Source organism: Lasioglossum baleicum, chromosome 1, assembly GCF_051020765.1.
Source record: "Lasioglossum baleicum chromosome 1, iyLasBale1, whole genome shotgun sequence".
Lineage (NCBI taxonomy): Eukaryota > Metazoa > Arthropoda > Insecta > Hymenoptera > Halictidae > Lasioglossum > Lasioglossum baleicum.
In genome coordinates, this window is record NC_134929.1 from 22,365,351 (window position 1) to 22,382,620 (window position 17,270).

Here is a 17,270-nt window from a genome sequence, read left to right on the forward strand (position 1 = left end):
AGCGTTGCATATATCCACGTGTATTAACCAGCGTATTAGAATGACCGTCTCTCTGGGTGTGGGAGGTGGAGAGAAGAGTGAGAGAGAGAGAGAGAGAATCACGACGAAGAGGATGCGACGGGCGCATCTTCCCTTCACTATCCCGTGGCGATGCATCATGGGAAGAAGAGAGGCGCATCATCCCGTTGATGATGACTGAAACAGCTTTAAATTTTAATTGGATCCACGCACGTGACTGTTCGGCTATTGGGCTAGCCACGAAAGGAAAGAGCCCCGGGATCAGCCGAATGGGAGGTCTACCCGTTCCCCTTTCGGGTTACTTCGCAGCCTCTGCTTCTTCTTCCCTCGTTTTGCAATTGTCTTTGCCGGGACGAGCAACCGGTAACCAGGAACACTTCTTTCGGTGGTTCTCCATTCAGTTTTCTACAGTTAGAGGGTTCAATTTAAGGGTTGCCGAGGTCCTTCAGGCCGGGGAGCCGCCTTACCCCCAGGAGGGGCACTTGTACCACGTAAAAAAAGAAAAAGTTTGTTCTGTAGTCATGCATAAGCACATTATCAGAGCATAATTTTTGTAATTTAATGGTACAGATACAATGGAATGAAAGCGAAGAAGAGGGAACTATTAAAATTCCAGATGGGTTGAGTTCATGTCTTCCGTGAATGAAGTCACATCTTCATACTTTCTTCTCATCAAATCTATAGATTGGATTCTAATATACATTGTTGAATGTTTGCTCATCGGTCGACTGTGATATTACTCAGAAGGCATTCCTCAACGTGTCATCGCAACTATTAATCCCTCGATGGTTTCCTTAATTCAATTTCAATGAAATCTTAATGCATTTCAGAAGTGAAATAAAAACACGAACAATGTAGAAAGCGAAAGGACGATAAAGTTTCATTAGACAAAAATCGTTTGTACCGTATTTCGTAGTCTCGCGCGTTCGTGCAACGCGAATTAGACGTCTTTCTAATTACAATCGACAGCCCATTACAGATTTATGCGAGCAGCTCGAACGGAATAGCTCAATTTTATCGCGCCGTGTTCACAGTAATATCGATCTTCGATCGCTGATCTACAAGCTGTAAAATCCGGCCCGCATAGATCGCGTCGGGATGCGATCCAACGATCTGTATTCCCATAAATCGCGATGCACAATCGGCGAACCGCGGAATTTCCAATCCTGTTGCAATGTCTATGATCTGCCTGTGAACTTTGTCCTAACAGATTGATCTCGTTCGGTAGCTCGCATGATTCTTCATCTTTGTTTTCTTCTAATTGACGACAATGGCGGTGATCTAATCCAAACTCGAGAAGTTGCGCAGTTGCTAAATCAATTTGCCTTCTTTGATTACGGCTCGCTAACGAGTTTGCTCCGATTAATTACGAGGGTGCGAAACAACGTAAATCGCTTCGTGGATGTTTAAAAAATTAGAAAGATTTCTCGCGAGAATAGACGAATGGAAATAAAGATGGACATTTTTCGTGAACTGGTAAGAAATGTATTTTTAGTGAAAAATGTATTTTTCTCGCAGAGTTTCTTCTTAAAAAATGCCGAAAAAATATCGAACAGCTGAAACAAACATGCAGCAACAAAACCATGAAAGAAAGGAAGACAAACAACGAGGAAAGAAGGTGTCGCCTATCATTATACACGTTCACCGGGAGTATGCAGTTAATAAACACGGCACGCCGCGCCGCGCTGGGAGCCTCACGTGTCGTAGGTGAAAGATAATTATCTAAAAAGTATTACAATTAGGATTATTATAATCGCAAGTTGTGTAGGAGACTGTTTGGAAAGTTCGTAGACGGGAATTACCGGTAACCTCTTCCTCCGTGTTGAACTACCCCACACAGGAAAAGATTTAAAGTTTATTCGACTTCGAATAAAGTCATTCACGGAAAGAATATACTCCAATTTTTCTCGAACGACTCCTAAACCCCGTGGTAAAGGTAATAAAAACGTAACGCGGCGTTAACGAGCTTATTATAGCGCGACGGTTAGGGAAAACGAGCGCCGCGCCGGCTAAGTGGTAACGATAGTAATTACCGCGGCTATTGATATAATCGCGACCCATAAAGACGTCTCCGCGATTTACGGGATTCTCACAACTCCCGAATCCTCTCCGCGAATCTTGTACATTCGAATTGTCCGAGGATCGGAGATTTCGCGGTTTCTTTCTCTTCCTGCTCATCTCAATGGAATTTCGTTACGAAAACGAGCGAGCATTTCGCGCTGGTCCAAGATTGATTTCCAGTCACCGGATTGCGAATGATCTGGAGCTGTAGCTCTGCAGAAAGTTGACTGATGTTCGGAGTCATGCTACGTATGAAATCATCGGTGAAGAGCAATGAAGACCTTCGAGAGCGTTCACTTTCCGAAAAGGATTCACTCGGATCCTGGTGTGTTGTCGAGTAACAGTCGATCGTATCGTGACGCGTGCTGATCGTCCCTAACTTTGCATATTTTCGTTCCATTTCTTCCAGAAGAACTAGTCCATAGAACGTCTTCTTTTTTCAATTATTCTTTTTAGTACATTCGCTAACAGTAAACAGAATATTGTGAGAAAGAAATCTACCATTGCCAATTCCGATTGCAAGGCACCGTGGAAAGTGTTGCAGAAGTTGCGTAATCAAACCTCTCGTCAAATGAGAATTTATTAGGATCAAATGATTCCAGATCACTTTTACTCTACAATGTTATGGCAACGCCTCCGAGGAGAACAATGCGGAGAGCTCCGCCAGTTCAGGGTTGTCCTTTCATCCCACCCAGATCCTTTCTAGACCCCCTGAAGATGTTTCGGACCCTGCTTACTCAATCGCTATACATGAACATTCACTGTCAAATTGTTTTTAAAATTTATTTTCCTTCTTTATTCCTCGTGATCATCGTACTTTCTTCTTACAATTAAAATGTACAATTCAGGGACCAACGTTTTCCAAACTTCCCACGAGGTATCCTAATCGGATCGGATTAACTTCATCTAATCTTCGAAGACACACCTTTGGGAAAGAATCGGTCCAGGACTGGTATCGATCGTCCATTAATAATTGTTCATTACGCAAACGATCATCGACGGCCGGGCACGTCCATGCTCGCGGGGGTGTACCGCCAATTTATTATAATTATTCGCCTTCGGCCCCGTGTTTACGGTTGCCGCGGCGCTAATTCATTTCTTAATCTGATTTCGCAATCACCGGCGAGTTGCGTTATCTTATTACTGAATACGCGATACACGTCTCGACCCCGCCGCGGGGTGGCTAATTAATACCGACATAATTACTGCTAATTGCCGCTGACAACTGCACCACCGGGTCGTAAAAATAATGGACGGAAGTTACCGCAACCAGAAGTGTCGAAATCTATTTTTCAAACGAACAGCCGTTTTTAGACGTTCACCCCTGTCAAATGGACCGGAACGATGTTATTTCATGTTCAATGAAAAACGTGCAGAAAAGTTAAATGTTAAACAAAAAAAAATATTGGTTTTTCGCCGAGGTGCAGAGATTTCCGGGGCTAGTTAAGACATTACCAAAAGCATGGAGAGAAAAATGGCACGGTGAAAGGTGTAGCAATTTCACGGGGGAGAAAAATCGGCAAAGTCAGTTGCGCTCCAGACTAGAATAGCCCCCTAATCAGCATGCAGCGAAGCCGTCGATCAAAGATTCTCCTCTAGTTGTCCGGCATCGAGATGTGGAAGAGTAGAAACACGTATGCAGAGTGCTCCACACGTCTTCCGCATCGCAACGATTACGCAATCGCCGTTTATCCCCGATTATGGTGCAGGCCTCACGTCAAAACGTTCACTCGTCGCTGCGCGAGCCCTGCAAATTCGCCGGGGCGCAACCGCAGATTATGCATATGAGCTGCCTCGGGAGGAATCTCATTTTTGGGGACCCTGGATCACGCAAGCTGACACTAGAATTTACCATATCTTCTTTTTTTAGTTTAAAGATGAGCGCAAAAATACTTTCACGTACACACCCCGGAAGGGGGTATTCGGTCTCCCCAATACCCACTAAAAAGATCGCTCATCTAGGACCATAAGCTCCGTCCTTCTCCTAGACTGCACTGTGGTTTCGGGCTAATACCACTCTTACCTTTGGCTCGAGAGAAGTTACCATATCTGAGAAAATAAGAGTCTCGAATGTTTGGGGACCCTACAAGAAACGTCACTATTTTATCCAATTAACTATATTTCAATCAATTAACTATAATTTCATTATAATTGCGTTTCCACAATGAATGGCGAGAACAGCTTATACTAATTATAGAATTTTTATGTGCGAGATAAGAGGAGAGGCTTGACAGGAATCGTTGCGGCAATCGAATGTCTTTCTTGCGATCGGACCACATCTCAATCAGGATTATTCGAGGAGAATCAGTATGCATCGAACGCGTCGGATTGCATGTGTGTGCATACTATACTAAGGATGATCCTGTGCTGACCGTTCTCCGTCTTTAAACGAAGTCAAGGAAATAATCTGTAAATGGAGTGCCAGGAGTGTTGCTCGCAGAAAGCACTTTCGAACTGTTCTGGCATCGATTAAATCGCGCCACTCATCTTTTACGATGTGGTGCAGATCATGGGACCTTGATTATGCTACATCCGATGGTTTTTTGCAAATGCCATCGCAAATGGGCTTTCGATGATCGTTGGTCCTGTCTACCCTTCACCTTCGTCTTCGATTCAGTCATCGATTCACTTTAATATGAAAATATTCAGTCTAACATTAAGATGTTAAATATATCCGATTTCATCATGAATCCAAAGCGTTGGTGTTCTCCTCATCATCAGTCGCGTTCCACTGCAACCGCTGACGTGTTTCATATCGAACTATGACCAAGATGCACATACATACGTTCGGTCGAACGCATTACCGGTTACGACACCGTTCTACGAAACCATTTTCGCAACCTTACACCGTCCGTGCTCACCCTCGCAATGAAACGCGTACGGGTATGCGCATCCGGGTGCCATTATTGTTACAGAATTGCTTTTTCTCTGCAGCAGTATACTCCTCCGTATCCAACAACAATCTCTCGTTAACGCTAAACCTAGCGAGCAGTAAACGCGACAAAAATGTCTTCGCTTTACAAAAATTACACAGCTCTATTTATGTATCCGTGCAATTTTCATCACGATATCTGCCCGAGTAAAAACATCTATCGAATCAATTTTCATGTAAACAACTTCATATGTAGTTTCAATAATTGTGAAATAGAAAATATGAAACCGGTCATTTGACCGGCAGTGGTAGGTTTAGACCTCGAACGGGCTCTTAAAAAAAACGCGCATAAAACTCTATAAGTACCACCATCACAATGTAATTGTGAAACAAATTTGGTGTTGGACAGTGTTATTAAACGATACTTTAACTTACTTTTGGCACGCCAAATTTTGTATATTTAGTATAGAAAGATCAATACCTTGATAAATCTTCAGATCACTGTGATTATCGTGATAAATATTGTTTTCAACATTACCATTAAATATGTAATCAACTTGTTTATTTTTATAAGTGAATCAATATTACTGTTATCATGATTTCATTATTGAAAACATGAATGTTAACTTACTTTTGTTATCCACTGTAAATCATTCTTCATCCCCGACAAAGTCGAGACGAATCGCAAAACCATTCTGCAACTGTCCTCTGTTTATTACAATCGAAAGAAGACTCTGCTACGTGATGGAACAGGGGAATACGGAATCTCAGTACAAAGTATAAAAAGGTTTTTATTAGAAAAGAAGCTAATATTACAAAACGCCTGTTCTCCTAAGCCTAAGCAATTCAAATAGCACTATAGTCAACGGAAGGCAGGTCCGTACGTGGGCGATGGGACCCTGGAGTTGTAGCCATTGCGTGCACCGAAGTTGTAACCGCTGTCCAGAGCGTTCGAACCGAACTGATAGTTGTTGGCATTGTTGTAATTTCCGGCATTATTAAAATTCCCACCGTTATTGTAGTTATTGCTTGGTGTCTGGTAATTGTATCCTCCGTTGTTCCCTTCAACGAAAACAGAACAGGCTAGAACGGTTGCTCTTCGTAGTTATTAACGTTTTAAAAATCATTAAATCCCTGACAGTTTTCTGATTGAAGCACAAACTAAAGTACCTTTCTGATTCAAGTACAAACTACAATGTAAATGTATTTTTCAGGACAACACGATGAAGCGCTTACCACCATTGAACCCGTTGCCAATATTGTTTCCCTGGTAGCCAAATCCGGGTCCCCCTTGATTGTTGTTGTTGTTATTGTTGTTGTTGTTGTAGCCGTTGTTCTGGGTGTTATACTGATCAGGGTACATGGCTGTGCCCTCGTACCTGACATCCGCGTGGAAACCCGTCCTCCAATCAGCGGTATAAGTCACAATTTGCGTCCTGCCGTCGGGTAGTTGTACTCTGTACTCGCCTCGGACAGTTTCGCCGTCGCTGGTCTCTCGTCTGCCGAAATCGTTTCCAGTCGCCTGGTCCTTCACTGCGTACCCGAACTCGTACGACATTGGCTGTAAAATAAGTTCGCGTGACCATCGTCATATCTTCAATCCAATTCTCTCTTGTCAAGCAATCGCGTAAGCAATCGAAATCGATTTCATACAGAAATGTGTCGACAGTGTTTTGTGTGTACATACAGTAAGGAGCACAATACAATAGATTTTATATTAATGGACCAAACGACTTCGATTTCTCTGTAAGGCTAGAATATGCTCCTTACTGTATAATCTACAGTCGGCGGATCTTTATCTATCTATATAAATAAAAATCAAATGCTGTTCGTTGGTAAGCGCATCACTTGAGAACGGCTGGACCGATTTGACTAATTCTTTTTTTAAAATGTTCGTATTAGTCCGAACTAGGTGTTATACGATAAGAAAAATTGGAAAAGTATCACGGAAAAATGGAAAATTCTGGAGAAACTAAAAGTGCTTTTAGAATCATATTTCAGTACAACAAAAAAACGAACGTCGCAGCTTTTAATCGATATTTCAATAGAAATTTACATTATCGACGCGAAACTCCCCTCTATTGCAAAATAAAAATTGTCTAGATAGATCGCAAGAAATAGAAACTGAATTGAATGTTATTTCTTCCCTTGATGATTTCAAAAGAGAAGAAATCATACATCGACATCTTCAATTACCAAATTTTTTTAACAATTTTGAATTTCATCTGCTCAATTTTGCTATAAATACATAAAGATCCGTAGTCTAGTAATCTACTACCGTCGCTAGTCGCTATACCGGGTCACAATGCAAAGTTCTGTTTGATCTAATAATAATAAGCCATGGAACAATGACGCTACGCATCCCATAATTTCTATTGTGTCTTCTGCTCGCGCGGTTCTCATTTATAGTAAAATCCTGCTATTAAAACGCGGCCTGCTTCAACAACTTCGTTATAACACGCCCGTAACACGTTCATTATTGTTGTTTACGATAATCGGACTGCGCGTGTTTACGCAATTTTCAAAGTTCGTAGACCAATTTGAAGAAAGTGGTAGATTCGAAATAAATGAAAAAAGTACTGATTTTTTGTATATAAAAGATCCGCAGTTACAATGAATTCTGAGCAGTCGACCCAGTTCTAAAATTAATTATGCCAGCCGAAAAGTTTTAATTGCAGGCTTTGCAGCATCGCTTCAGCCTGCGCAGCGCCGTCATCTATCATCCTCGAGATCATCATCATCGTTCAGCGAGGAGCCAGCAGGATCTCGCGAAAATGGTATGGCAAAAATCGAGGCTCCTGGTGTACGCGATGTGTTACGTGTACGTTCGCTTTCTTCGAGACGAAAAAGAAGAAGTGGAGCACACAGCAGATGAGCTCGAAGATGGCGGGTCTAATCTGGCTAAGCAGTGCCTCGGGACACGTCCAGCCGCAAACATAACCGGACCCGGACCGTTTAGATTCCCAGGACGATTAGCTAATCGGCAGCATAACGATTCGACCGTAGATTACGCCTGCGGTTCACTCTATTAATATTCTTGCATCAGTTCTCTGCGGCCACACAAGATTCGCGTGTAATGCTTGGCAGACGCCATATTTCCGGTTTCATTTTCCAGTTAAAATAGCTCCGATCTTCTTCGCGCGGATTTGTGATTTCTCGCGGGGGTTGTAGGAAACGGTGGAGATTGCAACAACGTGTACGAACATTTCAAAGAACTGACGAAATAATGATAAAATAATTAGCCACCGGCCGAATATGAATACTAAATATTAGTTAATATTATTTGAGAGAATTGATATTATTTATATAATTAACTGAAGAGTATTTATATAGAATTAATATTATTTGAGAGGATTAATATTATTTATATAGTTAACTGAGGAATATTTATATAGAATTAATATTATTTGAGAGCATTGATATTATTTATATAATTAATTGAGGAGTTAATACAATTTATATAATTAATTGAACGTCCTTACAATATCGTGACGGATTCGTGATGAAGATTCTGGACAGATTCTAATAGAAATGTATGTTAATAAGTTCCTATAATCTAAATAAAATTCTATTTTGGTTTTGTTAATGCACAGCTATTGGAGAACATATAGTTCTTTTTTAAGAAAGTTCTAATCATTGAAACCGTAAAATGAATCGTACGGCCGTAGGGCAATGGGTTAACAAACTTGCAATTTTCCGACTGAAGATTTTCTAACTATTTCAGATGGACCGACCGCGCGAAAGGAGAGTGGAGACGCCAGCCAGGTTGCCGTCGTCTTCGCAACTTTGTAGCTGCGCGTTTTCACGTTTCATCATAGCGTTTCGACGGCGGAGGAGCGGTTATTGTTGTCTTTCGCAATCGGCTCGAGGGGGGCAGCTTCATAAATTCGCTTAATAACCGTATCCCACGAAACGAGCAGTTAATTTCCTTGAAATGTTCCCGTTTAGAAGAGCCGCCTCCTCCTCTTCTGCTCCGCTTCGGATCATCAATTATGAAACGCCATTACGAATTACCAATCGAGCAAACACTATCATTGCCCGCGACGTTTTCCAGGTGTAAACGGCTGTCAATTTACAGGAGCGGCTTTAAGGTGCGACCGTGTATCAACGCTAGCTAGACTTTCGTGTCAAGAGCCATTTAAATTCCAACATTAATCTTTGATGATTAGCTACAATGTTTTCATTGATGTGTAATAAGTAGACTGCGGATACTTTATGCGAAATCAAAATGTTCTGCATTGATTGCGGGAAGCAGAGATAAAAGAAAAATTGATTTCATCCCTTAATGACTTTGTTGCATGAAAAACAACTTCACTGTTTTGTATTTCACTCAACCAATCTCTTCGTCAATGCATAAAAATCCGCAGTCTAGTAATAAGACTTCTATAGAAGTCTTAAATTATGCTAATCGCTGGAGCTAGAGGGTGACGCCGATGATCCAGAATCTAGAGGATTTAGTAACGATCCGCGCTACAATGTGGCTCGGCAAAGTTCAATGTTACTTATACAATCGGCTTTAACCCAGATCTAATGATCTCTCTCGCAACCCTTGAATCCTCGCCGCGGAACGTTCCGGGAGTAAACGGGTGTGGTAATCGAAGAAAGGTTGAATGAATCAAGGATTTTGTGATCTATTAAAACTCGATCACACCTTCGTCGTACTCGTTTCTTTCCATTGTACTCACCTGGTCAACGTAGTCATTGTCATTCCCATTATCATAGTGATGATTACCGTGGTTGTCGAAGCCACCGTTTCCACCATTCGACGAACCATGGTTGTTGTTGTTGTTGTTGTTATTGTTGTTATTGTTGTTGCCAGCATAATTCCCTGGGACACCGTATTGATTGCTCAACGGTGGCTCGCAATGGGCGATTCCTACGCTCACTATCAGAGCGAGTGACAACTGAAAATTCAATTTTTCAATTTAATCCATTTTAACCCCTTGCTAAAGATGTATGCTAATAATTTCTTTTAAAACGAAATCAAATTCTATTTCGGTTTTGCAATTTCCTCCTTGTTTAGGAAATTACGATATCTACGTAAAAGTTCCTATCACTGAAACCACGAAATAAATCGCAGGGCAAGGGGTTGAATATTCGAAAATTGGTAATCGGTTCCAGACGCGTTCCCACAATGCATAGCGACGGTGTTGCCGAAATCTATTGTATTGACAACTGAAAATTCAATTATTCAATTTAATCCATTTTAACCCCTTGCTAAAAATGTATGTTAATCATTTCTTTTAAAACGAAATCAAATTCTATTCTGGTTTTGCAATTTTCTCCTTTTTCAGGAAATTACGATATCTACGTAAAAATTCCAATCACTGAAACCGTGAAATAAATCGCAGGGCAAGGGGTTGAATATTCGAAAATTGGTAATCGGTTCCAGACGCGTCCCCACAATGCACAGCGACGGTGTTGCCGAAATCTATTTTATTGTTGCGCCACATCGCCACAGGGTACTAGCAAGCGTATCAGATAGATTCCCAGGCGTGAGGCTGATGCGTCGCTCGAAAGCGAGATGATCAACTCGTTTCGCGTTGCGTACCCGAGAAATTAGTGTTTTCCAGCGTCGTGAGAACGTGTGCTCGCGCTGTTACATCATTGGGCCGTTTAAAACCGGCGCAACCGTAAACGTAACTTGCGAAAAAAAAGAACCACGAAAAGCGAGATCCAAACGATCAACTACCACTGAACGATCCCGTCCGCCCGTCGAATTATTTCTGCGAACACTGACACGCATAGGGAATTCAAACTTCGCGGGTATGTTAAGCTACCTTTGGAGCACGTATGAGAATTTTTTTATGAATCAATAATAATCCTATCCGAAGTTATAACAATTTTACTGTGGCGCTTTCGGCATTTTGGCGAAACGAGAAGAAAATGAATAATTCAAAGTGCAATTGGTTATTCGTAGCAGGAAGATGTGTTACATCATTTTACAAACTGTACTTCCTATTAATGAATAAATTTGTCAAGCACATGCAGGTAGAGGAAGAGTTATGGCAGCTTGCTTTCACACATTGTTCACTGGGCAAAATGAATTGAAAAGAAACTTTCGTTCATGAATAAATCGTATCCGTTAATCTAATAAGGTGTCGGAGAAGAAATCAATTTGCGATTTTCTATTAATTTTGGTGATCATTTTGAAGGCTAACGCAAGCAAAAACGTCTGAAACAATGCTGCGAACAAATAGAACTAGTTGAATTAAAATAGAGACAGACTTTCGTATCCATGTATTAGTCATTCTTTAATTACACCGTGATGCATTTCATTTAATTACACGATGGAGGAGTGTAGATCACTTGTCCTGGAACTAGGTCTTGATTAGAGACAATACTGAACAACTATACATATTAGCTAATTGCTTCGTTACGTACACATAAAATTGTATCCGATTTTAGAATGTTTTAGTCCGATTTTAGAACAGATGGAAATTACACACAATATTTAACTGAAGTCGTTTCAGACTATGTATCATTATCTAGCACAACTATCATCCGGTTGTTAATTACCCTCATAGACATTTTCCAGTTGTTACACAGTTCTCAAAGATAAGTATAAATGTCTCCTGTTATTGTTAGCATAAATGAATTTTCATTAGTCGGTTTAACGCTGTTTCCGCCGTGTAATGGTCTCCGTTACATGCACGGTTGCTTGAAAAAATTCCTGTGGCTTTCTCAGTGCAAATTCCACAATTAGTATACGAATAAATCATATTCAATATTTTCAACGTTTCATAATGTACACGTAATTTAAAAATTGGGAACGCTATCTGACCAGAAATCGAAGATGGCTTCCGTCTGTCTATAAGGACGTAACTATAGTTCCTCTTCCTCTATTCGCGCATAAGAGGAATCTCCCAAGAAGGATATGGAAGCGATGACAGTAGGGATCAACCGCGAAAGTTATTTGCATAGAAAGTGCGAGATGCACAGATTATAAGAAAGCTTGATTAAAATTAGGAGATCGAGATTGACAATGATTTACGGGGCTGAAGGGTACCATTGTTTATCACTGTGACAAAGGACTGTGCTGATTTTTAGGCCGCTAATTATGAGAGCGTAATTATAACTGAGCATGTATTCAGGACACTGTTGCCATTATTAGATACTAATTGAAAGGAAATTAGGCTACATATGTTATCCGCACGGAGTCAGATCCAATATGGCGGTGGGGGATGAAGGAATCCCCTGCACACTGAAAAATCAACCAAAATCGAAATTCCAGAGGCAGTTAACGTCTGTAATAATTAGACTGCGAATCTTTATGCAAAATAAAAATGTTCTGTAGTGATTGTGGGCAGGGCCCGCTCTAGGGGCGGGCAACCCGGACATTTGTCCGGGGCGCCAAAAGTTTGGGGGCGCCATTTTGGCAATTGAGCATGAAATTGCTGATCAAGTAAATTTAAAAGATGTAACAAAAAAGTTTGCGGAACTGAAAGTAAGAAAAAAAAGTTTTTTGTGACTTTAGCGTAGTTGATGTTGCCTTGTTTTATTTTCAAAATAATGAAATTTTGATTGTTCGTGCAACAATACACATTTTGAATAACATTTAAAAATGTAAAGAATTATATGGTTAACAATTTGTGGCTATAGGCACAGATATTTCTTAATTAATTCTTTCTAAATATATGCTTTTATTAAAATATTAATAAAATGATTTGATTTTTGTTGATAATAAAAAATATGTACCATTATTTAAAATATATATATATTCTTAAGGGGCGGCAATTTGTCTTTTTGTCCGGGGCGACGCGACGTAACCGCTGGAGCGGGCGCTGATTGTGGGAAGCGGAGGTAAAACAAAAATGGATTTCATCCCCTAATCACTTTGTTACATTAAAAACAATATTATAATGTTCTGAAAGTCTTCGAATCCTTTACTGTTTCATACTTCGCCCAACCAATTTCTTCATGAACGCATAAAGACCCGCAGTCTAATAATAATTTTGTGTTAAACGTTGAGTTCCTAATATGTATAAATATTTTGAGATAGAGGATCGGTAGTGTGATCCAAAATGGCGTCGAGGGATGAAGAAAGAGCCTCGAGGAATGTTCGAACCGGGTCGGCAGGCGCACCAGGCTTGCACCCGTTCAAATACGTAGTAATTTTCGTAACACGCGAATACCGAAGCGTGTGCATTATGTCATTTAACACGATGATGTTAGAATGGTTGCACGTTGCACGTAGCCACTGCTCTGCCGCCTCTTGCGAAATGCTTATGTTGTTATTTATATTCCCGTGTAAACCGCCGCGTCCCTTGTACTGCATTAACGGAGATGATTACACGCGACCAAGTGCACTTACATAATGAAATGCAACGGCTTACTGTGCACGCTGCACCGACAAATGAACCGTGCATCATTGGAGTGCATCTGGAAACACACCGGTTGTTACTACAGTTGACTGTAGTAGACGGAGACGAAATCAGGAAGCGACGCGGTTTTGCATACAATTTTCCACCGTTCTCTTTCAATCACTATACTCTGCCAAGTGCATTTCATTCATTTGCAGCAATCGAAATTAAACACGCTCGCTGTTGTAAATTTTCTTGGATTTTATTAGAGACTTTTTGGAGAACAGCAAATATTTTCATCGACCAATTTCTTTTGTCGATGTTAGTTGTTAATAATAACAATATAGATAATAATATAATTTTATCTCGGAATCTCTCGCGGCTAGTAGAGATCCATTATAATCTCGTTTGTTTATTTTTCGATGAAAATAATTTTGTAGCCTGGACGTTTATCTTTCTCCTTGCAAATAATTTTGTCAACCGAAGCTGACGGTGACGTCAAGAGAGGACACATTAAAGACTCGTTTATTGATTTTTTTGTTGATCGTTAACCTCGTGGACCTCTAAAACAATTTTTTACGTAAATACAACATAAACATGCAAAATCGAGTGTCTCCGTTATTTCGAAGACGAAGAAGAAGAGCTCGGAAAATGTACGTGTGATGCAATTCTGTGGGTTCACCGGGCATAATGCAATTTTCTTTGACTGTGTTACGAGTTCTGGGCTAGTTCGCTATACCGAGGACTTATAAAGGAGATTTACAACGACTGCGGTTAAGCGAATAGTGGAAGAGACCTTAGAGAACGGTCCAGAGACATTGCAACTTGCACTTCCACTGCAAACTGCAAGTGGAGCAACTGTAAAGTGCAATGGCGCACTTGTGGTCGATTCTGTTTCTTCATTTCTCGAAACTGTGAAGAAAATCCTAACATAGTCACTGTTACGTAAAGCAAGACCGAGCAAACAAATCCGGAAAGACAAAATAAATACTCTCTGATCAAACAATTAAATTATTATAATCGCTAGCTTCTTCTAACAAACAGAAGTTGTTGAGATTCTCCTTCGAAAAGATGTTTCTTTCTTAAGCAAAAAGGATTAATCGACTAATTCCAAAGCGCGAAAGGTAATTCGATGTTCCGCGATAGCTATTGCTATTGAACGGCGCGTTAACGTCGTGCATTAGTTCGTAGCTAATTACAGAAACGTGGTAAAATCGAATTTCGCAGCTCGACCTTTAGCATTCGTGATTTTTCCAGCCCGAAGGAGGGACGCAAAAACGTTGAAACGCGGGTAACCACGTGAAAGTAAGGTTCGGCTGATAATCGGCGCAAACTCGGAAAGATTATAACGCGTCTTACCCCGAAGGGAATCATTAGCGGACGAGAGGATCTATCGTTAGATCTGAGAGATCGCTATCGTGAGATTTGCTCGTGCTCCGTGGTCCCAGTGACACGACAGATAATTAACATATCTGTGATTGACTGGACGTTGACAACTAAAAGTTGCAGAAGTGAAAAATACTAGCTCCTTTGCAACAAGTGACAGAGATATATAATTAACCACTTGCCCTACGATTTATTTCACGGTTTCAGGAACATTTTTCTAGATGATAATTTCGTAAAAAAGGAGAAAATCTATCGTATGCCGTATAAGTTCTTCGATAACTGTACACTAACTTGAACGTTAACAACTAAAACTTGCAGAAGTGAAACATCTCTAGATAGAATTAAAGGATTAAAATTCTATCTCTCTGGCAACAAGTGATAATAGCAAATCTTTTTAGCCTACGCTCTAGAAGCAGTCGCACCGTTTCCACCACTCCCACCCGATTACTACGTTCAAGAACAACATCATCATCATCATCATCATGATCGATCACCCAACGAGTTACGTAGATCCTATGGCCCACCGATATCTCTACTTATCACTGTCTCGCGGATCACCACCCGGCACAGGATCAAGGGTGAAACATTTGCTCTCACCGAACAAGTGTCGACTGTACAAAGTCACTGTCATTACCTGTCGCACTATCCTGTCCATACTCGAGAGGAGCTCACCGATAGGGAACCGAGCACCGTGATACTTGGAATGCTGAATATTATGGTGACGTTTCGCCGGGGCCCGGCTTGCTTATATAGAGCGACGGTATACGCCTACGAGGATTCATTTCCTGTCGGGCACGGATTCGCCTAGAACAGGCCCGATCTAAGAGGAGGTGGATCCTCTCGAGGATCCCCAGCCGGATAAAACTCTGGTTTACACTCTCTCTCTTTCTCTCTTTGTGTATATATCTCTGTTCCTCTATGGTAACCCTCCTCTGTAGTTACTCCAGTTCACATAGTTCAGGACGCATCAAGCGTGAGGAAAGCCCGCGCTTTATTTCCCATTGTTTCTCTCTCCTAGCCGGAGAAGAGAGGCATGCGCGATTTTGGGGACGGCATGGCAGCGTGCCCCGCGCGTATGAGAGGAATGAGTATCAGCAAACGAAGAGCAGCATAGTTCTCGCTTCCAGAACGGAGAAAGTTGGTTACTTCACCGCGTGGGACCACCACCAAGCTCTCTTATGCTCCGACAGCCGAGCACCGCTCGCTTTTCGAGCCGACTAATTAGCCAATTGAGCCTTAATTAAGCCAGGACCATTGTCCAGCCGCTGCCACCCGGTCCCCAAGCTAGCGTAATACTCACTGGCTCACTGACTACAACCTAAACACGCCTCTGTGGCAATACTTCGGGCCTCCTCGGTCTTCTAGGACCTCTCCCAGGATCGTGATAGTCATTGTAACATTCGTTTGAATCATCCTTGATTTTTTTATATTTCTTTTTTTTTGTCGATTCTCCTCTTTCAGATCAATGTTAACCCCCTCGTTCTGCAAGACGGTCTAACTACTCCAGGGGCAATTGGGCAGAGCCCTGCATGGCCGACGGGATTTTCATCCCCCTCTAACATTTTGCCAGCTGCAAGGGGTTGCATTCATATTTCTATTTCCAGGGGAACATAAATCATCAACGGTATTAATAAATAATATCAAACGATTCGAGTCTGCAATCGACTTACAACATTTGTACTTTAAAAGTTAACCCTTTGCACTCGAATAGCGAGTCTGAGGCGCCACTAAAAATTGTCCATACCATTATTCAAAACAGTTTTAACATTCTTTAATTTGTCTGTGTTCTATAAATTGTAAAAATCTCAACTGTTATATAAGAAAACAGGTTCAATTTGATGTGCACAATGTAAAAAAGATTACATAGAACAAAAATGATCTGGGTTGAAACACAAATATCTTGATTTTGGAGTTCAAATTGCTTCGAGTGCAAATAAGGGTTAACAGAGAAAAGCTACCGAACAAAAATGTAAGTTATTATAATTTGGTACATTCCTAAGTTTGCAAAATATAAGAAATTGACACTCTTCGACGAGATAATAAAGTGAAATTGATTTTCAAAGGGGTGAAATTCGAGTGCGAAACTTATATGTATAGTTGATATTGCACAGAGTATATAGCGAGGCGATTCGATGCATGGTTTGCCCATGTTTGGTAAGTTGGACGTACGTATTATGCCACCGTGGATGCAATTGAGTCGTGGAATGCGCATACATTAGACAGTGCTGGGTCTAGGTTGAGCCGACATGATCTGATCCGGATGGTTTTGTTAATTAGACTTATTAAGGCGTCAGTCAGTATGAAATCCTCCTTGGCCTGGGGGTTGCTCCTAATTTTATATTCTGGACCTCCGAGGCTTTCAGACAATTTTAATTAAAGGAGTAGAAAATTCAATTACAATCAGCGCACATGATCACGCAATGACACAAGCCTATAAACTGTATGTGTAACGTGAGCATCGGGACCGATGAGATCGGCACGCAGTAATTTAGAAAGTAACGTGTATATCTGAATCGCGCTAAAATTGCGTTTTAGCTTTGTCATTCCGCGATATTGTAATCGAGTTTCGCAATTTCACTGATTCTGTTCCTTTCTCACGTCGCCGGCATCTCTGGGCAACGGAGCTTTAC

At 41.1% G+C, this 17,270-nt stretch overlaps 1 protein-coding gene across 1 annotated transcript; it reads right to left on the reverse strand.

Moving 5' to 3' along the window:
• Positions 1-5,723: 5,723 nt before the first annotated feature.
• On the reverse strand, positions 5,724-15,436 carry LOC143208415 (uncharacterized). Its single transcript, XM_076422862.1, has 4 exons — positions 15,275-15,436; positions 9,637-9,855; positions 6,188-6,512; positions 5,724-6,013 (listed from the first exon to the last, which is right to left on the reverse strand). Exons 1-4 carry the CDS (start codon positions 15,293-15,295, stop codon positions 5,814-5,816), a joined length of 765 nt encoding a protein of 254 aa, XP_076278977.1. The 5' UTR covers positions 15,296-15,436; the 3' UTR covers positions 5,724-5,813.
• Positions 15,437-17,270: the final 1,834 nt, after the last annotated feature.

Excerpts from the sequence above, each read along its gene's own strand:
- LOC143208415 (XM_076422862.1), bottom strand. The coding sequence starts at position 15,295 with ATGGACAGGATAGTGCGACAG. Across the intron at positions 9,856-15,274 it reads TGGACAGGATAGTGCGACAG|TTGTCACTCGCTCTGATAGT; the intron begins GTAATGACAGTG and ends TTGAATTTTCAG. Across the intron at positions 6,513-9,636 it reads ACAATGACTACGTTGACCAG|CCAATGTCGTACGAGTTCGG; the intron begins GTGAGTACAATG and ends CTTATTTTACAG.